At 41.9% G+C, this 25,750-nt stretch overlaps 1 protein-coding gene across 3 annotated transcripts in view; it reads right to left on the bottom strand.

The window, feature by feature from the left end:
- Positions 1–260: 260 nt before the first annotated feature.
- The window catches only part of cnpy2 (canopy FGF signaling regulator 2), a 33,411-nt gene continuing 7,921 nt past the window's right edge, over positions 261–25,750 (bottom strand). For all 3 annotated transcript variants that reach the window (XM_039746679.1, XM_039746680.1, XM_039746678.1), the window contains exons 2-6: positions 18,774–18,894; positions 12,783–12,898; positions 12,457–12,654; positions 5,383–5,479; positions 261–1,115 (exon numbers count right to left, since the gene is read on the bottom strand). In XM_039746679.1, coding sequence (XP_039602613.1) covers positions 1,072–1,115; positions 5,383–5,479; positions 12,457–12,654; positions 12,783–12,898; positions 18,774–18,894 — 576 coding nt within the window. In that variant the 3' untranslated portion in view covers positions 261–1,071. The remainder of the gene's footprint in view (positions 1,116–5,382; positions 5,480–12,456; positions 12,655–12,782; positions 12,899–18,773; positions 18,895–25,750) is intronic.

Here is a 25,750-nt window from a genome sequence, read left to right on the forward strand (position 1 = left end):
CTTGTTAGGTGGAGAAGTGTAACTGGTCATCCATCACGAACACAATGTCCTCCTTAAGAGACCAGGACTGATGCCACTGTAGCACTCGGATATTCAGATATACCAGTATGCATCACATCATAACCGTAAGCAAAGCCCAAGAGAACAGCCCATAGTCTACGACACTAAGGGGGCACACCTGAGTGGTCAGTTGCTTCTCCTTGCATGGTGTACACACTTATCCAACTTTAAAAAAAAAAAAAAACAAACCTGAGGGCTGCTCATTGCTATATAAATAGACATTTTATTGGAAAAAAGTATGCATCATAATGGAATGTGTTCTTTTTGATGGAGATGTAACCCTCAACTCAGACAGAGTGGGCACAAATACAAGCACCATGAAGAAAAACTTCAATGTTTTTTCAGTAACCCGGCAGTTATGCTCCTGCGTTTGACAGTGGCAATCTCTAAAACGGATGCAACTAAATCTTGACGTTTTACGGCTGTGACAAATTACTCTTGAAAGAGAGAGAGAAACAAAAAAATAAAAAATCTGAATCCCTGCTTGTCCCTCCCTGCATAGTCACTTCCCCAGAGATGGCGATTCCCCAACCTGAAGTGACATCCTCTTGGTAGCCCCCCTACTACGTCAAGTCATTTAGGAGAAGGTTCAGCCAACTGACAGCCTCCAAAACTTGTGTACAGCAGTGCACACTGAAATCAATGACAATGATGGATTATCTACTGTTGGTTCCCAGTACCATGCTGCAAAGCAGTCTTCTTGAACATACTGTAACAAGAGACCCCAGAGTAAAGAATGGGAGCCAACAGAACGAGCTGCCAAACCTTCAACAGGCACGTGACGTGACCTTTCACCTGTGTTGTCAAGGCAGTGAGATCTAACCATCTGTCAAAGGCAAACAGAAGAATGTTCCAGAGGCAGGGTGTTATTGAGGAGGGGGTGGCACAGGTGCACTTCTTGCTGCTGCTGATGTGGTATCCCAAAAAAAAAAACGTTCAGAGGTTGTTGAAATCACATGAAGCTGAGAAGTCCAAGTTCTATGCTGACTGCCATCTTATTGGCCCTATTCGTCACAGCTCATCGTGAGGTATATGGAGAGCATGGTCACAGAGATCTGCAACAGGAGAGGATGAAAAAGGAACAGTCAGTATTTGCTCCCTTTTGTAATGGAACATGGGTCCATCACCCACGTAATCAATGATCAGGTGACGTCAACATGGAAGCCTTTGTACACAGCGGCTGACGAGAAATGGCCTCCTTCAACACGCAACACTGCTGCAGTAGGCATCAACCCTAGTGATGGGCACTGCAATTCTCTTTACTGATTAGAATTTTTGAATTACACATTTTAAGTGAATTGATTCATTTCATTTGTTCGATTGATCAATAAGATCCTGGGATGGTGGACATTAAAAAAAAAAAAACAACTCAGATTTGAATAAATCACAAATATATAATCTAGCAATTTAGACAATGGTATACGGATGTATACATTAAACTAGCGATTTACATGTAACAGAATTAATGAAAAAATTTTGATTATCTCATGTAACCTCAAGCATTCATTCTATATGTTTCTTCGGTATCCTAGTGTGTCTCAATCTCTTGTGTGGCACTTCCTCTCCTGATCATGTTCCTGTAACGCCTGCTGCTCAGCCTCTGCCATTTTGAGGCATGTTGCTTGCCTCCTGTCTTATTTTTGACTATCACCATTACCCGCTGTGAAAACATCATTCGTATTCTTCAGCATCCTCACGTGTGTCAGCCTCCTTTGTCAGGCAGGTACTGCCTTGATTGCATTTGACTGACCAATCACAGCAAATCAACCAAAGCCAGACTGCCCAATCAGGTTGCTTGGAGAGACCAGAGACACACACACACACAGACTTGAGCATTTTATTATATACCAGTAACAGCGTACTGCACTATAAATGCAGTGAATACACTTGACTTGAGCATTCCTAGTTTTCTTACTCTTTCTCTGTACATTTAGCAGTCATTTGCTCAGAGGTTGATGCGCTTGCTGTTTCCTGAGCAGCTCTTCTTTTCTCCACCCTAGCGGCCCGCTTCTTCTCTTCTTTCGTCGGCATCTTTTCCCGTTAAAACTGATTAAGTCAGTGTTTGTGTTACAATTACTTAGTACGTTTTCTTTAAATCTTCACTTAAGCTGGCACTTAAGTCTTCAATCTACCTCAAGGATGATTTAAGATATGAAGAGGTAGAGGAAGTGACAGTGAAGGTGGCAGGGATGAGAACGGCGCCTGTACACATGCGCGGCACTGTCGCTGCCAAGAGTTGATTCGACAATAAAATAAAATAAAAAGAAGAATAACCTTGGAGGTCAATCATCACCCAGAAAGCGGATAGTAGACGTCACGTAGTATATGTGTACCAAATTTCAGGTCAATAGTTCAAACGGTTTGTGAGCTACAGGTGATTTAAAATCCTGGACAGACAAACGGACAGGCACGGTAGCGTATTATATAAGAATCAGTAACGGCGTACTGCACGATAATGTGCAGTGAATCCACTTGATTTGAGCATTCCTAGTTTTCTTACTCTTTCTCTGTACGTTTATCATTTGTTTGCTCAGAGGTTGATGCACTTTCTGCTTCCTGAGCAGCTCTTCTTTTCTACACCCTAGTGGCGCGCTGCTTCTCCTCTTTCGTCGGCATCTTTTCACGTTAAAACTGATTAAGTTAGTCTTTATGTTGCAATTACTTAGTACGCTTTCATAAATTTTTCACTTAAACTGGCACTTAAGTCTTTAATCTGCCTCAAGAATGATTAGCGAAGGTGGTATGGAATGAGAATGTCGCCCGTACGCATGCACCACACAGCCGCCCTGCTGTGTGCTACCGAGAGTTGATTCTACAATAAATTAAAATAAAAATAGTAATAAAAATCATCACCCCGAAAGCGGATAGTAGACACCACGTAATATATGTGTACCAAATTTCAGGTCAAACAGTTTGCGAGCTACAGGTGATTTAAAATCCTGGACAGACAAACGAACAGCCACGGTAGCGTATTATATAAGAATATAATACAGTATACTGCTCAAAAGAATTAAAGGAACACTTTTTAATTAGAGTATAGCATCAAGTCAATGAAACTTATGGGATATTAATCTGGTCAGTTAAGTAGCAGAGGGGGTTAGTTTCAGCTGCTGTGGTGTTAATGAAATTAACAACAGATGCACTAGAGGGGCAACAATGAGATGACCCCCAAAACAGGAATGGTTTAACAGGTGGAGGCCACTGACATTTTTCCCTCCTCATCTTTTCTGACTGTTTCTTCACTAGTTTTGCATTTGGCTACAGTCAGTGTCACTACTGGTAGCATGAGGCGATACCTGGACCATACAGAGGTTGCACAGGTAGTCCAACTTCTCCAGGATGGCACATCAATACGTGTCATTGCCAGAAGGTTTGCTGTGTCTTCCTGCACAGTCTCAAGGGCATGGAGGAGATTCTAGGAGACAAGCAGTTACTCTAGGAGAGCTGGAGAGGGCCATAGAAGGTCCATAACCCATCAGCAGGACCAGTATCTGCTCCTTTGGGCAAGGAGGAACAGGATGAGCACTGCCAGAGCCCTACAAAATGACCTCCAGCAGGCCACTGGTGTGAATGTCTCTGACCAAACAACCAGAAAGACTTCATGAGGGTGACCCAAGGGCCCCATGTCCTCTAATGGGCCCTGAGCTCACTGCCCAGCAGCATGCAGCTCGATTGGCATTCGCCATAGAATACCAGAATGGGCAGATGCACCACTGGTGCCCTGTGCTTTTACAGATGAGAGCAGGTTCACCCTGAGCACGTGACAGAAGTGAAAGGGTCTGGAGAAGCCATGGAGAACATTATGCTGCCTGTAACATCATTCAGCATGAGCAGTTTGGTGGTGGGTTAATGATTGTCTGGGGAGGCATATCCATGGAGGGTCACACAGACCGCTACAGGCTTGACAAAGGCACCTTGGCTGCCATTAGGTATCAGGATGAAATCCTTGGACCCATTGTCAGACCCTATGCTGGTACAGTGGCTCCTGGTGCACGACAATTCCTGGCCTCATGTGGTGAGAGTATGCAGGCAGTTCCTGGAGGATGAAGGAATTGATACCATTGACTGGCCACCACACTTTCCTGACCTAAATCCAATAGAACACCTCTGGGACATTATGTTTTGGTCCATCCAATGCCACCAGGTTGCACCTCAGACTGTCCAGGAGCTCAGTGATGCCCTGGTCCAGATCTGGGAGGAGATCCCCCACAACACCATCTGTCATCTCATTAGAAGCATGCACCGATGTTGTCAGGCATGTATACAAGAACACAGGGGCCATACAAAGTGCTGCGTACAATTTTGAGTTGCTGCAATTCAATTTTGGCAAAATGGACTAGCCTGCCACATAATTTTTTCACTCTGATTTTGGGGGCATCTTTGAATTCAGGGCTCTGTAGGTTGATCATTTTCATTTCCATCAAACGATGTGGCATCCTTTCATTCCTAACACATTACCCAGTCTATATCAGTATAGATATCCAGGAGGATTTCTTTTTCCCATTGAGATCTGATGTGTTTTCAAAGTGTTCCTTTAATTTTTTTGAGCAGTTTATAAAAAATCCAATGTCTGTCTGCTTTTCATGAGAGAACTACTTAATGGATTTAGATTGGGTTTTGTTCTATAATTTGCTTGAACATTCTGGTTGATTTTGTGACTTCAGTCATCGCGCTATGAGTCATAGTTCGCTTACGGGAGTGAGACTGGGCTGTGGGCCAAGGGGAGGGGAAAGCGTGACGTCAGGAGTGCAGAGCCGGGCAGGGCCCTCCACACTGTTTTATACTGTAGCTGTAAAAACAGGTGCACAGAAGTAATCTTGAAACTGTTAGAAATTGCAATATTTTAAATAAAGTTCAAGTTTGTGTGACTAATTTGTTGAATGTACAAGTGGACATAAATGTATTTGTTTAAAATGATGTTTTTATGTTCAGTTTAAAAAATTCAATTAGCAAATTGTGGAAAACAATCAATACATTATAATATAAGGAAATGTGTTGTTGCTGTATTGGACTTCTATGATGATGAATGAGGGAGCCAACAGTGGCAAACTTCTCTTTTGCTAGTTATGTTTCAGTTTAAACTCGAAAGAATAGCAATTAAAACAAGTATCATGAATCAGCTGTTAACGTCTAGCTGGCGAAACGAAACACGCTGACGATATCACACGTGTACTGACAGCACTCCTGTTGTACACCCCTGAATAGATTAATTTGCACTTTCAATTCATATGACGAACTGAAAGGAGTTGTTCAAAAAGAATGAATCATTCATAAATTGCCTATCACCACCTTCAAGTGTAACAGAAAGAAATCTCCTCTCACCAGTCCGCTTGCTGCAAAGCTTGTCCTTCACATTCTGCGCCTCATGAGAGAAAAATTCAATAAGCTCATCTTCATATTGCTCCACGATGGTCTCACACTGCAAGGAAACCAGACAAAAATGTTACTTAGGAGCTGGAGGGTAGTGGTCCTCGGTTTTTCTGTTGTGCGTTTTTCACAATAAACTCTCTTTAATGCATTTACATAATGGCGTAGGGATCTGCTCATCTCAATAAACTGGACCCAACTGGTGTCTGAAGTGAGAACTGATGAGTGATATGCCATTGTGACACACAGACAGTAAAAAGTACTATGCCAGAGTACTGTCTGTGTAGCTCAGGATTTAAGTTTGAAGCCAGGATGCCAGAAGGACAGGGGGCATTTCATCAAGACGCATCATCAGGCCCCTAAGTAACAGGACCCTACATGTGAGAACTGGCAGCTTCACCTTCTCAGTACTGATCCTCAACACACACGTGCTGCTACGAGTGAGAAGAATAATTCATCACCAAAACATTTCTGCCATTAAGTACAAATCAGGGACTTCTGGGTAAACAATGTTGCTCACTTTCTTAATCTTCCTCCTTCATCCATTATGAGGGCTGTTGTATGTACTACTGGTGCTAAACTTAGGTTAGGTACTGTTAGGTTTGAATACACAATGGGAGGTCAGAAATCGAAAGTACACCTTAGGAGAAGGATTTAGGAGTCACAGTGGACTCATCAATATCAACTGCCAGACAGTGTTCTGAAGCCATTAAGAAGGCTAACAAAATATCAGGTTATATAGCGCCTTGATGTGTGCAGTACAAGTCACAGGAGGTTCTGCTCAAGCTTTATAACACACTGGCGAGGCCTCATCCGGAGTACTGCGTGCAGTTTTAGTCTCCAGGCTACAAAAAGGACATAGCAGCACTAGAAAAGGTCCAGAGAAGAGGGATTGAGGGCTACAGGGGATGAATTATGAGGAAAGATTTTAAGCAAGAGAAGATTAACAGGAGACATCACATCAAAGTTGTGTCATTGTGCCATTCCATGCCTGGCACAACAGTTGTGGTTCATTAGGATGAATAGTAGTGGACTCAAGGTACAGTCTTGGGGGACACCATTGATTAGAATGCATTTAATAGCTTCCAGCTTGAACTGACTGGGGTCTGTCTGTCAGGAGGTTTAATATCCAGAGCAAGTTTGTCTGCTATGTGCTGAGGGATAATTGTATTGAATGTGGAGCTGAAGTCTAAGAAGAACATCCACACGTACATGTCTTTACCCTCCAAATGTGTCAGGCTTACGTGGAGTCAAGTAGCTGTGGCATCATTTATGAAGCAACATACTACTGTGGCCTCACCTTGAGAACTGTGTACGGTTGTGGTCTCCATATTACAAAAAAAAAAAAAAAACAGCAGCTCTAGAGGAAGTCCAGAGGAGAGCAACTTGGCTGACTAGGACTGGGGGGAATGAACTATGAGGAGAGAATGAAGGAATTGAAGCAAACAGAGATTAAGAGGTGACATGTCTGAAGTGTTTAAAATTATCCACTGGATTGAGACTGTGACTTTAAAATGAGTTCATCAAGAACACAGGGACACAGTTGGAAACTTGTGAAGGGTGAATGTCACACAAACATTAGGAAGTTTTTCTTTACATAGATAACAACAGACACTTTGAATAAGCGACCAAGTAGACAGTAGGACTTTAGGGACTTTCAAAACTCGACTTGATATTATTTTAGAAGATTTAAGTGGATGGGACTAGCGAGCTTGATTGGGCTGAATGGCCAGTTCTCGTCTAGAATGTTCTAATGAAAAAATACAAACTAAATGGACATCTCTCTGCTGTTTATACTGAAGCCAAGCTTGCTGTTTGAACGTTGATTTGAATTGTTTAGGTTGTTTGTTTTCTTCTAATTTTGATTCCTACTATCTAATGCCTGGTTTCTCAGCTAATAAACATAAATAATGATTAAAGTTAGAATACTATATCATACCACACATAAGAAAATGTGATGTGACATTAATCTCACTGAAACCAGCCTTGTTAATTGGTATCACCCGCCTCAGTGATGAATGTAATAGTGAACTGTGTTTAGCTCTTTCAAAGTTAGCAATCAAGAAACCAAAGAATAAAGTTAACCTGTAAGGAGAACCTCCAGGCCTCTGTTAGAGTAAGTGTGCAGCCTGCTCAGAGAAGACAATGTTAGAGCCGAAGGATACAGGCATCCCACTGGCCCCTGCTAAGGCATTAAAGAGAAGTAGTCAGTCTGAGCCATATTGCTAATATGTTAGATTTGTGCAGCCCTTTCAAAGGTAATGATTCTGGGAGCTGAGTGCCACACCTCTGCATCCTGGCACTTGGCCTTTTTAGAATGATAGCACCTGAACATAAGCATGACTGGGCCCGGTCACTACTTGAATGGGAGACCATAATCAATTAATCTTTCTATCTACAGTCATATGAAAAAGCTTGGGAACCCCTCTTAATACTTTGGACTTTTGTTTATCATTGGCCGAACTTCCTTTTAATATCTGACATGCCTTATGGACACTAGTATTTCAGCAGCGACATTAAGTTTATTGGATTAACAGAAAATATGCAATATGCATCATAACAAAATTAGACAGGTGCATAAATGTGGGCACCCCAACAGAGATATGACATCAATACTTAGTTGAGCCTCCTTTTGCAAATATAACAGCCTCTAGACGCCTCCTATAGCCTTTGATGAGTGTCTGATTCTGGATGGAGGTATTTTTGACCATTCTTCATTACAAAATCTCTTTAGTTCAGTTACATTTGATGGACATCCTGTTTCAAATCATCCCATAGATTTTCGATGATATTCAAGTCAGGGGACTGTGACGGCCATTCCAGAACATTGTACTTCTCCCTCTGCATGAGTGCCTTTGTAGATTTCGAACTGTGTTTTGGGTCATTGTCTTCTTGGAATATCCAACTCCTGCGTAACTTCAACTTTGTGACTGATGCTTGAACATCATCCTGAAGAACTTGTTAATATTGGGTTGAATTTATCCGACCCTCGACTTAAGGGCCCCAGTCCCTGAACTAGCCACACAGCCCCAGAGCATGACGGAACCTCCACCAAATTTGACAGTAGGTAGCAGGTGTTTTTCTTGGAATGCAGTGTTCTTCTTCCGCCATGCAAAGTGCTTTTTGTTCTAACCAAATAACTCCATTTTTGTCTCATCACTCCAAAGCAACTTTGTTCCAAAATGAATCTTGTCTAAATGAGCATTGGCATACAACAAGCGACTCTGTTTGTGGCGCGAGTGCAGAAAGGGCTTCTCTCTCATCACCCTGCCATACAGATGTTCTTTGTGCAAATTGCTCTGAATTGTAGAACGATGTACAGATACACCATCTGCAGTGAGATGTTCTTGCAGGTCTTTGGAGGTGATCTGTGGGTTGTCTGTCACCATTCTCACAATCCTGATTGCTCATATGCTGCTCCTGTATTTGTCTTGGCCTGCCAGACCTGCTGGGTTTAACAGCAACTGTGCTTGTGGCCTTCCATTTCCTGATTCCATTCCTTACATTTGAAGCCGATAGTTTAAACATCTGAGACAGCTTTTTGTATCCTTCCCCTAAACCAGGAAACTGAACAATCTTTGTTATCAGATCTTTTGAGAGTTGCTTTGAGGATCCCATGCTCTCTCTCACTCTTCAGAGGAGAGTCAAAGGGAAGGAAGCACAACTTGCAATTGACCACCTTAAATACCTTTACTCATGATTGGACACCCCTGTCTATGAAGTTAAAGGCTTAACCAGCTCATCCAACCAAGTAATCAGCATTGAGCAGTGACAGGCATTCAAATCAGCAAAATTACAAGGGGACCCACATTTGTGCACAAATAGTTTTTCACATTTGATTTCATTTCATACAATTAAATACTGCGTCACTACAAATCATTGTTCGGAAAACACCCCAGTACTCCGATGTTCATAGGAAATGAAAGACATACCACTGCTATCTTTTATGTTGAAAGGAGAGTCAATTATTATGCAGGCTGAGATGGCTCCCCAAACTTTTTCATATGACTCTATCTATCTATCTATCTATCTATCAATCAATCATATAGTGCCTTTCATGTCTGTCTGTCTGTCTGTCTAGGAAATTAGTTGAAGCTAAGCATGTTCAGGCCTGGCGCATACTTGGATAGGAGACCATCTACGAAACGTTTGGGTGTTGGCAAGGCCAGCAGGGGGCACGTACCCTGTGGTCTGAATGTGGATCCCAATGCCCCAAGTGCAGTAAAAATTGCGCCATCCTTCGGACAAGACATCATACTGAAGTCCTGACTCTCTGTGTTCATTAAAGATACCTGGGCATCCTTCGTAAAGAGTATGGTGTATCCTGATGTCCAGGCTAAATTGTCCACCACAGCCTAGTCATGCTTTCCCCCCTAATTATCGCCTGTCTCTAACTGGCTATCTTTCTCACCACTTAATAGTTAATATGTGGTAAGAGTACTGGCGCAGAAATGGCTCCCGTCGCATCATCCAGGTGGATGCTAGACAATAGTGGTGGTTGAAGTGACTCCCTACTCACCATGAAAAGTGCTTTCTGTAGTGAGGAAAGTGCTACATAAATGTAAAGAATATTATTAAGGTAGTTTGAACAAGTAGCCCTGAAGCGATTTGGGTGTCCAGACAGGAGTGCAGAGTATCCGCTAGCCTATGCTAAGATAATGAAGCTGAAGTAGGCAGCCTTGGCCACCACTGATAAGAATGAGTAACGAGTGAATGTCAAAAAGGTAACCATTGCAAGGTGTTCATGTAAATCAAGGTTAATGATTTAGGCCTCTTCAAGATTAATTTGTTCACCAATATAAAAATAACCTTAGAGGTTAAAGTAACTTTTGTGGAACACTTTCCATCATAAAACTGTGTTGAACTTTGGATTATTGTTACACTTACAACAACCTTCTAATATTGCTGTTAACTGAAGCTACCTTGATTTGCATTGATTTTAGGCGACTTGCTTTTTAAGACTCAGAAACTGTAATTGTTTCCGGCAACCAAAAAATCATGAGATGTTAAAGCAAGCCAACAGATGATCAGATAACCTGATCCTGTTTACATCTGTATGTCCATCATATATCATCTGTTTCAATAAAATATTTGAAGAGATAAAAAAAAAAACAAGGCCTGGGGAATAGGGACTTGTTCTTGGCCACAAAGCATGTCAATGGTGTGCTTAAATAAAATGTCTGTTGTGGCTGAATGAGAGAGCACTAACAGGCCATATAATGCGTTTCTTCAACAGGAAGAAATTGGTTGTGGCCAAAAGTCGGCCCACCGGGACATAAGTTTGAGACCCATGAGTTACTTGGTTATCTGCTTGCTTTGCAACTCGCTGTTTAGCTGCGTCTTAAGGCAAAAGAAACAATTTTGGGTTATGAATCTTGAAGAGCAAGTCAATTAAAATGAAGGCAAAAGAAATCTCTTCCATTATCAGTGCTGATTGGTTGCTAGTTAAAAATGGGACTGGAATGAAAACACATCGCCCTTCAGGATCTGAATTTAACCCTTAAACGGCCACATAGTCGGGGGTTAATGCATCCCCAGACGCCGAATACTTTTTTGCTGCACTTTCTAAGGAAACGTCACAATTCACCAAGAAAGTGTGAAATTTTAACGGAACACATATTTTTTTCACGCAAAGACCATCACAATTACTGCAACACTGACCATTTTACACACTGCCAATGAACTGTAAAAACAAAAAAAAAAAAAAACTACTGCAACAATCTAACAGGTGTCCCAAAATTCACGCAAGATTTGAATTTGGAGCCATTTGTATGGTAAAGTGTTGCCAACGGAAAAAAAAAAAGACAGCGTGGCAGCTCAGGGTTATTAAAAATGGAGAGCTACATGACAGAACAACGTGTTTTCATTGTTGAGCAATATTTTAAAAATAATGAATGTTTGGCAGCTACAGTTCGCAATTTTCGTACAAAATATGGTTGGAATAGTGATTTAACTTCATCAACTTTTTCGAACAAAATCATCTTCAGCGATGAGGCTCATTTTCATCTTGATGGCTTCGTTAATCGTCAAAATTGTCGTATTTGGGGCTCAGAAAATCCACGAGTGATTGTTGAGAAACAAATGCATCCACAACGTGTCACTGTTTGGTGTGGATTTGGGCTGGAGGCATCATTGGACCATTCTTCTTCGAAAATGCGGCTGGTCAGTCAATAACAGTTAATGGTGCTCGCTATTGCAACATGATAATCCAGCTTTTAGTGCCTAAATTGCAAGATATGGACGTGGACGACATGTGGTTTCAACAAGACGGTGCCACATGCCATACAGCCCGAGAAACAATTCAATTACTGCATAAGTCATTTCCTGGTCGTGTAATTTCCCGTTTTGGTGATCAGAATTGGCCGCCCAGATCATGCGATTTAACGCCGTTGGACTTTTTTCTTTGGGGTTTTTTGAAGTCTAAGGTTTATGCCATCAAGCCCACGACCACCCACGTCTTGAAGAAGGAAATTGAGCGCTGTATCAACGAAATTCAGCCACATTTATGCAAAACGGTCATAAAAAAATTTCGACAAAAGAGTGCGTATGTGCCAGCAAAGCCGTGGAGGCCATTTACTCGATATACTATTCCATACATAACCCTATACTGTATACTTTATGAACCAATTACAAATTTACAATTTTTTATTAAAAACCTGTGTTCTCTATCAAAATTACTTCTTGCGTGAATTTTGGGACACCCTTTATTATAATATGTACAAGGTGTAGCTGACGCCATTGATGGAATTCAGTCAATCACAGAGCCAACTGCACTTGAACTGGCGGCACACAAGCACACAGAGGCCAACGCTGATGCCTGCAGGCCAGTCTAGTGCAGCGGCTCAGTCCCAGGGACAGTGATGCTGATTCGCTAAGGGGCGGCAGTGGTCATAAGCTGGCTGCTCAACGAATGTACGTCACTGACTGATCAGCTCCAGCGTGCTGGCAAATTACATTGGGAACTGAATATAGCCAGTTATGGCGGTTAAAGGGTTTAATTGGTAAAACCAAGGAAATCCGGCCACTTACGGCAAACTTGAGGCTGGCAGTCACTTCCGAGTTAAGTTTGGTTTCAGAAACATCCATCCTCTTTCCATCCCGAGAGACGATGCGCTCGTACGTTTTCCGGTGACTGGTTGGGTCTTCTTTTTCGCCATACTCTGTCATTTTCTCACAGATGACCTCCATGAGTTCTAGGAGGTGAGACTCAGACCTGGCATATGGCATCTATGGGAGGCAACGATGAAGAGCAGTTTGATAACATGTGGCAGAACAGCTCCAAATAGAGAAAAGACCTTCATTTGGTGAAAGGCCTCATGAAGCACCCAAGAAGAACATTGAGAGACTACACCCACCTCAGTCACTGACTGGCTGCCATCAGGATTGATGCGGAAGGACCCCGTCTGGATCATTTTCTTAGTGTCAACTTGCGAGATTCCCCATTCCATCTCATCAACGAGTGCCCTGCAGGCTGCAGGCATAAACAAGAATTGCCCGATGAGTCCATGGAAGCCCAGGAGCTCTTGCTTCTTACAGAATGAGGTATATTTTGGAACAGAAAGTCTGATGCTATAAACTCAAATTTGCATAACCATTCAACATCTAGTATCCTTAACTGGTGACCGTAACAACAGTCAGTTTAGATGGTGCTTAATAATAACCAGTTTACATTTTGCTTAAAATCCTTGGCTCCATTCTGCATTCCCCTCTTCCTACTTGGCTCATTTTTTCCTCTGATCACAGTTTTCTGCCATCCTTACAACACATTTGAGAAACTTCCAAATGAACAAAAAGAAAACTTTGACTTGTTATTCAAAAGTATTCTTTCTAAGCTATACAGATTTTATTCACCTTTACAATTTTAGCACTGCAACATCTCAATTTGGATCCTATGGCATTACACCCCAAAAATAAAGAACAGTTAACAGCTAACATTATTTACGAGCAGTAAGGAGCGTACTGATATGGGTTGTAAAAAACAGCAAGCATGGGACGTTGTCCCCAACAGGGTGGTTCAAGGTTTCTTACCCAGCCAGGAGACCAATCCTGTAATTGGGCAAGAAGGAAGGCACAGCCAAGAGACTGGCATACGGTGCCAACACTGCAGTGGAGACACTGGTGTCCTGGAATAGCTAATGTTATTTACAAGTAGTAAGGAGTGTACTGATATGGGTGGTAAGGAATGGCACGCATGGGACGGTGTCCCTAACCAGGTGGTTCAGGGTTTCTTACCCAGCCAGGAGGCCAAGCCTGGACAAGAAAGAAGGCACAACCAGGAGACTGGCATATGGTGCCAACACTGCAGCGGAGACATTGGTGTCCTGGAATAGCTAATATTATTTACAAGTGGTAAGGAGTGTACTGATATGGGTGGTAAGAAACGGCAAGCATGGGACGGTGTCCCTAACCGGGTGGTTAAGGGTTTCTTACCCAGCTAGGAGGCCAAACAAGTAACTGGACAAGAAGGAAGGCACAACCAGGAGACTGGCAGAAGAAGCCAAAATTGTAGTGGAGACACTGGTGTCATGGAATAGCTTATGTTATTTACAAGTAGTAAGGAGTGTACTGATATGGGTGGTAAGGAATGGCACGCATGGGACAGTGTCCCTAACCGGGTGGTTCAGGGTTTCTTACCCAGCCAGGAAGCCAAGCCAGTAACTGGACAAGAAGGAAGGCACAACCAGGAGACTGGCAGAAGATGCCAAAACTGCAGTGGAGATGCTGGCATCCTCGAAGGACCCAGTTGAGGATCTTTACCCATATTGTAGAAAGACAGGGGGAGGAAACCTATGTGAACGTTTTGCTGTCCGAGACACTAGATGGCAGCGTTCCTGAGCTATGAGATGGCCTGCTGGGTTCTGTGGGTGCCGTGAAGGGGTGCTGCAGAGATTTGTGATTCCTACTTTTTGGGGCTTCCACCTGACCCAGAAAGGGTTTCCTATGGACAATGCTTGACTCAGGCTGAATTGGAGTCGGGAGAGGAGCTGGACAACACTAGCCTGGGAGGAGAAAGAAGAGGAAGATTTGAATTGCTGTGCTGTATTGACAGGAGAGAATCCTGTCAAAGACAGCCTGTTGAGTTAATGTACCTGTTTTGAACCTGGGACTGTGTTAATGAAATATGTCATCTTTGAGGTTACTCTTTTATGACGCAGGATTCACTAAAAAGATATATTGATGGATGATGGATAAATAGATGGTGCATTATTTGTCCCATCTTATATATAAACGTCTACAAGTGGAAGTGTGTGTGTGTGTGTGTCTGTCTGGCCTGGAAGTGTGACGCTACAGCATGAAACTCAAAGAGCTGGCAAGGTGGCCCCAGGTTAACGAGTTGTAAGAATAAAGAAATACGAGGATACAGCATGAAGCTGAAAGAAAGTGACTCTGTTGCCAAAGTGAAACTGGCGAGGAAAGACAAACGAGAGAAAAATTGTTTAGCCTCCAATAGACAAGGGGGGCGAGCAGGCCTGCAAAACGAAACCGCCGACTCTGCCTTTCAAAAATTTTTTCTGACAATTTCAATAGTTTCTAGGAGCCCGGGATTTTTACAGCACAAGCTTACACAGCTAGTCATTAATAAAAATCGAAATGCCCATCATGAAAAAGAATGGTGAACATTAGGAAAAATGATGTCTGGTCTGACAAATTTCTGCTGCTACATGTGCATGGTGGGGTCAGGATTCAGAGCAAACAACATGAATCCATGGATCTCCACCCTCTCTTGTGTCAAGACTACTGATGGTAGCAATATGTCTTGTCACACAGACCAAAAACATGCAGGTTAGGTGGATAGGAGATACTTAGTTGGCCGTAGTGTGTGGTTGTATGTCTCGTCTCCTTCCAGGATTTTTTTTTTATAATAGAGAGATTTATTAAAAGCTAGTAACATTCAATACAAACAAGTCAAACTTAGAAAAACTAAATTCAATTAAACCCCACCCATGAGAAAGAGGGGAAGGCTAACAGCCAGAATAGAATGTTTAAGAGTAGAAAAGATGGAAGAGAATCCTTTTCCCCAACATAAAAGATTAATTTAAAAATGTTATTGATTGGATCCTGCCAGGTTTTCAAAAATGTTTTTATGAGATTCTCTAAATAAGAATTTGATTTTTTTCCAATTTCAAATAATATATAATATCAGTTACCCACTGTCTTAAAAAAGGTGAGTTAGGATTCTTCCAGTTGAGCAAAACAGGTCTACGTGCCATTTGTGAAGTAAAGGCCATTACAGTTTGTTTGTTCTTCTCCAATTTAAGCCCACCACAAACATCTGCTAATAGATTATGAGGGATTGTGACACCAAGGCTGCCTGATAGGCATTTAAAAATTTTGGGCCAGAATGATGTTAATTTGGTGCAGACTCAAAAGATACGGCCCAATGAGGCTGGAGCTTGATCGCAATGGTCGCAGTTTTGATCTTGTGGAATTATCTTAAACCTGTACTATTAACTCGAGAGCAATCCAACCTTTAATTGAAGGAAATATATTCAGAAAAAAAAAAATAATTCCTCATCAAGAAATAATTATTTTTTAACAATACCACAATGTGCCACGATTATTGGCACCCCTAGAAATTCTTACGAACAAAGTGTAACTGAAGCATTTTTTTCCCATTTCTATTTGACTGGGTGCTTTGAACTTTTAAGCAGCAGTCTTTCAAGTTTCAAGCATGACCGTCTGTGTCACTGGGGTATAAATGTGAGGTGGCTCAGAGGCCACATTTCCTCATTTATTCATCAATAACGGAAAAATAAGAGGAGACGCAATTCAAATGAGAGAAAAGTGTGTTGACCTTCATAAGTCAGGGAATGCCAATAACAAAATTGCTACTTGTCTGAAAATGCCCAGTTAGGGCAATAATTACAAAGTTCAAAACATCTTTCAAGGAAGAGGACCCAAGTTTATTTTATTTTCAGCAGGATGGTCAGAGAGATAAAACAATACCCAATGATCACTGTTGGAGAAAAGCAAAAAAAAAAAAAGTACAATCTTCTGGTCACCAAGTCTGCAAAGCTACCATCAGACACCACCTCCATGCCAACATATCATTTGGAAGGCTTACCAGACAGTAACCACAAACCTCAGCATCTGGAATTTGCTAAACGCTACTGGTTCTTTGATTGAAACTGTGTTATACAGTCACATGAAATTAAAATAGAGCTTTTTATGGCAACACTCAAGGTGGGTTTGGTGTGAAATGAAGGATGGCTATACTCAAATGAACCTGAAGCCCACTGTCAAGTACTGTATATGGTAAACATTCAGTGATGTTGTGGGACTGTTTTCCTCCAAAGGCTCAAGGAACCTTGTCATGGAGTCCATGAAACACCAGGAGATTTTTAAATTTAAAACTGGCTACCTCGGCCAAGAAACGTGGTTGGTTCTTCCAGCAGGACAATGATCCAAAACCTTGTCCAAAACCCATTTCCAAATCAAAAACGGTTAAAGGAAAAGCAAATCAAGGTTTTGCCATGGCTGTCTCAGTCCCCGGACCTAAACCACACTGAAGGCCTTTAGGGTGAGCTGAAGAGGAGAGGACATAAGACAAAAACTCAGACCCTGGATGATCTGTAGAAAAGGTGTGGTCTCCGAGTCCCTGCTATGTATTCTCCAACCTTATAAGACGTGTTATTGTAGCAAAGGGAGATTGCACAAAGTATTAAAAATGCAGGGCTGTGAATCATTGTGGCATGTGTGGTTTTAATAAAAATAATATTTTTTTTTTTTCTCAGAATAAATTTACTTCAATTAAAGGCTGGACTTCTTGCATATTTTCAGTGCAAGATTAAGCTAATTCATCAAAAGGTGATTTTTTTTATAGCCATTTCTGCCAATAATTGTATAGGGCAGTGGTTCCCAAACTCAGTTCTGGGGACCCAGTGGTTTTTGTTCCAACCATCTTCTGTTTTTGATTGGACTCTTAGCCTAATTTAGCAAGTCAATATTTCCCGGTTTCTGTGTTTTGGAGTCAATGTAGAAATTACAAAAATAAGTCTGGCAAATTAAAATAAAAATCTACCAAGCAGTTGTTAACAGTATTTTTATTCTGCTTTTCCAGATATTATTTAATTGATTATTTACTAATTAGTGGGTGTGACTCTGAAGTTGTTGCAGCGCTCATCATCCAAAAGTGTCTTCTAGTCTTGCTGTTAATTGTCTCTATTAGGGTTAAACGAAGGGAGCAAATTACACAAGAAAAGGGGAAAATCATTGGAAAACAACAAAAATAGAGTTTATAAACAGATTTACAGCTTTAGAAAAAATAGAAATCATTTCAATGTCTTATAAATGTAAAAACCGCACTGTTGTGTTTTTCTGAATGCAGAATAAGAGAAGAGTAAAAAAGACCAGCTAATTAAATGAGATCAGTTTGTTATCGATTATTATCACCGATTGTGAATCTGGTTGGAACAAAAACCTGCAGCCACAGGGGAGTCATCCAGGACCAGGTTTGAGAACCACTGGTGTAGGCGACTGCATATCAGTCAAGCTTTATCCACAAACATAACAGTAACTTCAGTTTAAACCAATGGCTTGCATGCTTCCCCAGTCTCAATCCCATGGAGTGCCTATGGAATGAAATGGAAAGGTTGTTCACGGCCATAAAATCAGCTGGAGCCGCGTGAAGCTACAAGGCCAACAGAACTCATACCCCCAAGCAATGCTTCCAGCGTCTTGTTGAATTTATGACTGAGAGAAGTCAGGCCATTCTGAAGGCAACAGACTGTTCAATCCTGTATCAGACAGATGAAACCTAATAAAGTGGGCACCAGGTTTATGTTTTTCACATTGATAATGAAGAATATGAACATTATTTTAATGTGACGTTAATGGTCTGTAACGGCCATCCCTGTAAAAGTACTATCCAGGCATTTTTTCTTGTGAGGTCACTACAGGATAAATTAGCAGCACAATGAGACCTGGGTTCGCTTCCTGGGTCCTCCCTGCGTGGAGTTTGCTTGTTCTCCCCGTGTCTGAGTGGGTTTCCTCTGGGTACTCCGGTTTCCTCCCACAGTCCAAAGACATGCAGGTTAGGTGCATTGGCGATCCGAAATTGTCCCTAGTGTGTGCTTGGTGTGTGTGCCCTGCAGTGGGCTGGCACTCTGCCCGGGGTTTGTTTCCTGCCTTGCGCCCTGTGTTGGTTGGAATTGGCTCCAGCAGAACCCCGTGACCCTGTGGTTAGGATATAGTGGGTTGGATAATGGATGGATGGATGCTGCTCGTCTACAGGGAAGAGAAAGTCACAATAGAGGCATGCCTTCCCTATGTCCAAAAAGAGACAGATGTTTGACAGGTTGTGCGGACGTAAATGACAGCACGGACTGACATGAACTCCCCTTTACCTCCACAGCGCATGTCTTGACTTTTCTTAGCCCAGCTGCCATCCAGCAGGACGCCAATAACCACACAGAGGTACAGGGTCTGAATCCAGCCTCCCATCTTCCACACTAACCGAGGTGAAACCTGGAAATGAAAAGAAAACAAAAAGGTGTAAAGGTGGTGATCAGTAGAGATCGGCTCACGTGGCAGGGCACTGGAAGGCCTCTGACCACAAAACAGAGATTCTAAGGATGGACTTTTCAACACCGGAATCACTCAAAGAGTTTATTTTATAATGTACGCGCTGTCCCCTGTGGCTCTGCTGGTGTAGCAGTGAAACAGGACAGCGACAAGCCCCTGCCCGGCTCCCCACTCCTGATGTCACACTTCCAAACCACCACCCCGATTTCCCACCCCGCCCTCGCCCTGCAGCCTCTGTCTTGGATTAGCATGAATATATCTGTTAAGTAGTACTCTTGTTTACTAGCTAAGCGGAGGTAAGGAACACACCCCGAGGCTGGCGCGTCAGTGAGGAGGGCCCTGCCCCCTCCCCTCTGTGTCTCTCTCTGATTTGCCCAAATAAATCGGCACCACAAGGAAACTATGATACTCAGCGCGATGAGAGAAGTCGCAAAATCAACCTGAAATGTTCAAGCACATTCTAGAAAAGAACCCAATCTAAATCCGTTAAGTAGTTCTCTTATTCACTAGCTAAGCGGAGGTAAGGAACACCCCGAGGCTGGAGTGTGAGTGAAGAGGGCCCCACACCCCTCCCCATGGCCTGCTGCGTCTCTCTCGGATTCGTGCAAATAAATCGGTACCACAAGCAAACTATGATACTTAGAGCAATGAGAGAAGTTGCAAGCAAATTCTAGAAAAAAAAACAGATCTAAATCCGTTAAAGTAGTTCTCACATGAAAAGCGGAAAGACACACTGACAGGCGTTAGATTGTATATATATATATATATATATATATATATATATAGAGACAGTGATCTGATTAAATTGAAAGTTTAGCTCTTTAATGCTCTAATAAGTAATTAGTGTAATCCATTGCTTTTTATGGTGCTATGCACCAGCCACACCTGCTCAGAGTGATCTATTCTGTAGTCTCCTGGGGTACTGGAGGAAACGAGGAGAACTTGGAAACCTTTATTGAAGACAGTGGTAAGTGTACCACCTGTGCTCAGTGGAGGGTGGGCGACTAGCTGGCCTGTTATTCTGACTTCTACGATGCAGGAACTGATGACCATCAGACCTAACTATTTGATGTACTCGTTTCTGTCTTCCAAATGTGGCCCTCTTGAGGCATATTTTTCTCCTATGGCCCATCGTAGGAGTTTTTTGTCTTCCTCTCCTCCGTGTCCGCTGGTCAAACAATCACATTCAGGAATCAAGAACTTTATCTACATCCTAAATCAATGGAATCTGCTATGGACTGTTTTATTTGCTTTTTTATCTTTTCATTAACTTTATTAACATCAAACTGTTTCTACTCAATGTACATACGCCTAGGTAAAATATAAATATATACTATATATATATTAATTAGATTAGGTTGTTCTGTTGTCAGTCTTAATGTACAAATATTTTTAGCAAACCTTTTTCTGATTGGTTGATTTTGTATTTAGTAAACTTACATTTATTAGAAACTAGCTGTTCCCAGTGGCTCTGCCCATGTAGTAGTGAAAAAAAATTTTTTTTTTTTTAAAATGTAATCTGTATTGAGAAGAATTTATATTGATAGATTTTGTATCCGAGAGCCTCTTGATTTACAATATTTTTGGTTTTGCTATCAGGGGCGAAGACATATAATCTTGGGGAACTAACCCAGGAGAAAGCAACGTAAGGCTAACCATGCGATAAGCCTGGTGAGCTAAGACCAACCCCTACCAACTTGAGTGTCTGTCCCAGGGTCTTGTCAGTTGACATTGCAAAGCCAAGTTTCACCGCAAACTATAAACTCTTGAATTGAAAGGGCATGTCCGTTGCAATTAGAGGAATGCGAGGGGTTAAAACCCTCTCGCCAATGCCACATCAGATCGCCTTGAATGAAGGCTGGCGCATGAGTGAGGTGGGCCCCACTCACTTCTTCCTGCTCCCCTTGGCCCACAGCCTCTCTCTTGGATTCGCTTTAATAAATCGGTGCCACAAATGAACTATGATACTTAGCACGATGAGAGAAGTCGCAAAATCGACCGGAATGTTCAAGCAAATGATACAAAAAAACCCGATCTAACTCCATTAAGTAGTTCTGGCATTAAAAGCGGACAGATAATATATATATATATATATATATATATATATATATATATATATATATATATATGTGTGTATATATAAAAATAGAGAGAGAGACAGACAGATGTATGTATGTTGGGTTATCATAGTAATTGGTGGTTGTGAATTTCCCCTTGGGATTAATAAAGTATCTATCTATCTATCTATCTAATTTTTGATAAAAGTGTGGCACCTCTGCTCAGGGAAGCCATCCCTCGTTAGACAATGTTGGCAGGTTGCACCCTCTTCATGAAGAGGAATTAAAGAAGCATGAACGAGCTTCCTCCTGTCTGGTTTCTGACTCAAAGAGATCCCTGTGGAGGATAAAATGTCTTTAATTCTTCTTCTTTTGGCTGCTTCCATTTAGGGTTTGCCACAACGGATCATCTGTTTCTGTCCATCCCTGTCTTTTACATCATTTTCTGCCACACTGACTGCCTTCATGTCCTCCCTCACCACATCCCTAAACCTCATTTTTGGTCTTTCTCTTCTCCTCTTCCCTGGCGGTTCCATCCTCAACGTTCTTTTCCCGATGTACCCTTCATCTCTCCTCTGCACGTACTCAAACCATCTCAATCTCACCTCTCTCACTTGGTCACCAAACTGTCATACCTGTGTTGTCCCTCTAATGTACTCATTCCTAATTCTGTCTACCCTCGTTACTCAGAAAACCATAGCATCTTCAACTCTGCCAGTTCCAGCTCTGCCTCCTGTCTTTTCGTTAGTGCCATCGTCTCCAAACCACACAACATAGCTGGCCCCACTATATGTCTCAAATATCTAGATGATAACAGAGCAAAGCCTTAAAGAGCGTGTTAAGGGCACAAAGATATAGAACAGGGGTCCCCAACTCCGGCTCCTGGAGGGCCCCAGTGGCTGCAGATTTTTAATTCTAACCCTTTTCTTAACGAGTGACCCGTTTTTGCTGCTAATTAACATCTTTTGAAGTCATTTTAACTGACTTGTTTTTGACAATTTGTTCCTCAGAATTGCTTCATTTCTTTTCTTAAACGGAAATAAAATCTGAAGTGAGTGAGCCAACAGAAGACCAACTCAGTCAGGGCCTCAAACTCCAACCAATTTCACTCCAACCAGTTGCTTAATTAGGCGGCGATTCTCGTCGTTAATTAAACCGGTTGTTTAATTCCATGGCCTGTTGCTGCTCTCATTGTGCAATAGCGGACATTGTTGATATTTCTCTTTTCTAAGAGCACCATTAAAATGTTTTGTGGCCCTGAGGAGATCAGCATTCCTGAGTCCTTCATCTTCTTAAATAGTATACGCTACCATGGCTGTCCGTTTGTCTGTCCAGGATTTTAAAACACCTGTAGCTCGCAAACCATTTGAACTATTGACCTAAAATTTGGTATACATATGCTACATGACGTCTACTATCCGCTTTCGGGGTGATGATTGACCGCCAAGGTTATTCCTCTTTTTATTTTATTTTACTGTAGAATCAACTCTTAGCAGAGGCCAGCAGGGCGGCTGTGCAGCGCATGTGTACGGCGCCATTCTCATTCTCTCCCACCTTTGCTGTCCCTACCTCTTCATATCTTACAGTTGTGCTTGAAAGTTTGTGAACCCTTACCATTGGTTTGCTCAGAGGTTGATGCGCTTACTGCTTCCCGAGCAGCTCTTCTCTTCTCCACCCTAGCGGCCCGCTGCTTCTCTTCTTCCGTTGCCATCTTTTTGCATTTAAACTGATGAAGTCAGTGTTTGTGTTGCAATTACTTGGTACTTTTTCCTTCATTTTTCACTTCAATCTTTCAAGGATGCAATTTTTCAAGTATTTAATCTGCCTCAAGAATGATTTACAGTTGTGCTTGAAAGTTTGTGAATTTCTGCATAAATATGAACTAAAACATCATCAGATTTTCACTCAAGTCCTAAAAGTAGATAAAGAGAAACCAGTTAAACAAATGAGACAAAATATTATACTTGGTCATTTATTTATTGAGGAAAATGATCGAATATTACGTATTTGTGAGTGGCAGACGTATGTGACCCTTTGCTTTCAGTGTCTGCTGTGACCCCCCAATAACTACAACTAAACGTTTCCTGTAACTTCTGATCATTCCTGCACACCGGCTTGGAGGAATTTTCGCCCATTCCTCCGTACAGAACAGTTTCAACTCTGGGATGTTGGTGGGTTTCCTCACATGAACTGCTCTCTTCAGGTCCTTCCACAACATTTTGATTGGATTCAGGTCAGGACTTTACTTGGCCATTCCAAAACATTCACTTTATTCTTCCTTAACCATTCTTTGGTAGAACGACTTGTGTGCTTAGGGTCGTTGTCTTGCTGCATGACCCACCTTCTCTTGAGATTCAGTTCATGGACAGATGTCCTGACATTTTCCTTTAGAATTCTCTGATATAATTCAGAATTCATTGTTCCATCAATGAAGGCAAGCCGTCCTGGCCCAGATGCAGCAGAACAGGCCCAAACCCTGATACTACCACCACCATGTTTCACAGATGGGATGAGGTTCTTATGCTGGACTGCAGTGTTTTCCTTTCTCCAAACATAACGCTTTTCATTTAAACCAAAACTTCTATTTTGGTCTCATCCGTCCACAAAACATTCTTCCAATAGCCTTCTGGATTGTCCACGTGATCTTCAGCAAACTGTAGATGAGCAGCAATGTTTTTTTGGAGAGCAGTGGCTTTCTCCTTGCAATCCTGCCATGCACACCATTGTTGTTCAGTGTTCTCCTGATGGTGGACTCATGAACATGAACATTAGCCAATGTGAGAGAGGCCTTCAGTTGCTTAGAAGTTACCCTGGGGTCCTTTGTGACCTCGCCGACTATTACACGCCTTGCTCTTGGAGTGATCTTTGTTGGTCGACCACTCCTGGGGAGGGTAACAATGGTCTTGAATTTCCTCCATTTGTACACAATCTGTCTGACTGTGGATTGGTGGAGTCCAAACTCTTTAGAGATGGTTTTGTAACCTTTTCCAGCCTGATGAGCATCAACAACTCTTTTTGTGAGGTCCTCAGAAATCTCCTTTGTTCGTGTCATGATACACTTCCACAAACACGTGTTTTGAAGAGCAGACTTTGATAGATCCTGTTCTTGAAATAACACAGGGTGCCCACTCACACCTGATTGATTGAAAACACCGGACTCGAATTTCACCTTCAAACTAACTGATCATCCGTGAGGTTCACATACTTTTGCCACTCACAAATATGTAATATTCGATCATTTTCCTTAATAAATAAATGACCAAGTATAATATTTTTGTCTCATTTGCTTAACTGGTTTCTCTTTATCTACTTTTAGGACTTGAGTGAAAATCTGATGATGTTTTAGTTCATATTTATGCAGAAATTCACAAACTTTCAAGCACAACTGTAAATCATTCTTGAGGCAGATTAAAGACTTGAAAAATTGCATCCTTGAAAGATTGAAGTGAAAAATGAAGGAAAAAGTACCAAGTAATTGCAACACAAACACTGACTTCATCAGTTTAAATGCAAAAAGATGCCGACGGAAGAAGAGAAGCAGCGGGTCGCTAGGGTGGAGAAGAGAAGAGCTGCTCAGGAGGCAGCAAGCGCATCAACCTCTGAGCAAACGAATGATAAACGTACAGTCAAGTGTATTCTGCAGTGGGCCGTTACTGGTTTTCAGATATTGAATGATGGACACAGTTTGCTGGTCATGTTTTGGTTAATTTTATATCTCGTTATTGTTTGGCTGCTAATTAAGGAAAAAGAAACAAGGGGTCAGTGTCTTCAAAAGCAAGTCAATTACAATTAAAGAACGGGTCTAATTAACAACAAGACTCGGTGCCTCATTAAGCAACTGGTTGGAGTGAAATTGGTTGTGGAGTTTGAGGCCCTGACTGAGTTGGTCTTCTGTTGGCTCCCTCACTTCACATTTCAATTCTGTTTGGGTGCCATTTAAGAAAAGAAATGAAGCAATTCAGGGGAACAAATCTCCAAAAACAAATCAATTAAAATGAATGTTAAAGGAGTTAATTAGCAGCAAAAACAGGTCACTAATTAAGAAAGGGGTTAGAATGAAAACCTGCAGGTACTGCAGCCCACCAGGACTGTAGTTGGGGACTCCGATATAGAAAATTAAATGTATTCACATTTAATTAAGGCAGAATAATGACTAGAATTTAAAAAAAAGAGCCTCGTGTAGTGAAAGTGGCTTTGGTTGGAAGACAGAGAGACTTCAACTTTGAAGAAACGTTGAAAGGATTTAAACTATGCGGGATCAGAGCAGGAGGAGTGGTGCAGAAGTAAAACATTTTATCATCTGCAACAACGGTAGACAACGTGCTCTGTGCTTGATGTCATAGAGCCAAAAATCACCTTAAAACAAGATGACTTTTTCAGCCCACGGCCCACACTTTGTCAACCACCGATTGCCGCCAGTATCGTGTTACACGAATAATAATTACCCAGAAGTTAGTTGCTTATTCTGCTTCTTGAACCCAGCGCCTTTCACACAATGCACTGTCTCAAAATGCTTCAAAAACACCTTTAGGTGATTTGTGCTGCCATGTGTCCTGTCCTTGACTACGTAAAGCATGTCACCCTGCTGGCTTTCTCTGCCGACCTCAGGTTTACATGACTACTGTCAAAATAAAAGGCAGTGTCAATGCTGCCAGACCTGTTAGGGCAGTTTCACCCTCTCGGGGTCTCTTGATGGTGCAGCTGAGACCTGCGCCGACTGCCTGCTACTTGTGATAAATGGA

The sequence above is a fragment of the Polypterus senegalus genome, chromosome 3 (genome assembly GCF_016835505.1).
Source record: "Polypterus senegalus isolate Bchr_013 chromosome 3, ASM1683550v1, whole genome shotgun sequence".
NCBI classification, from domain to species: domain Eukaryota; kingdom Metazoa; phylum Chordata; class Cladistia; order Polypteriformes; family Polypteridae; genus Polypterus; species Polypterus senegalus.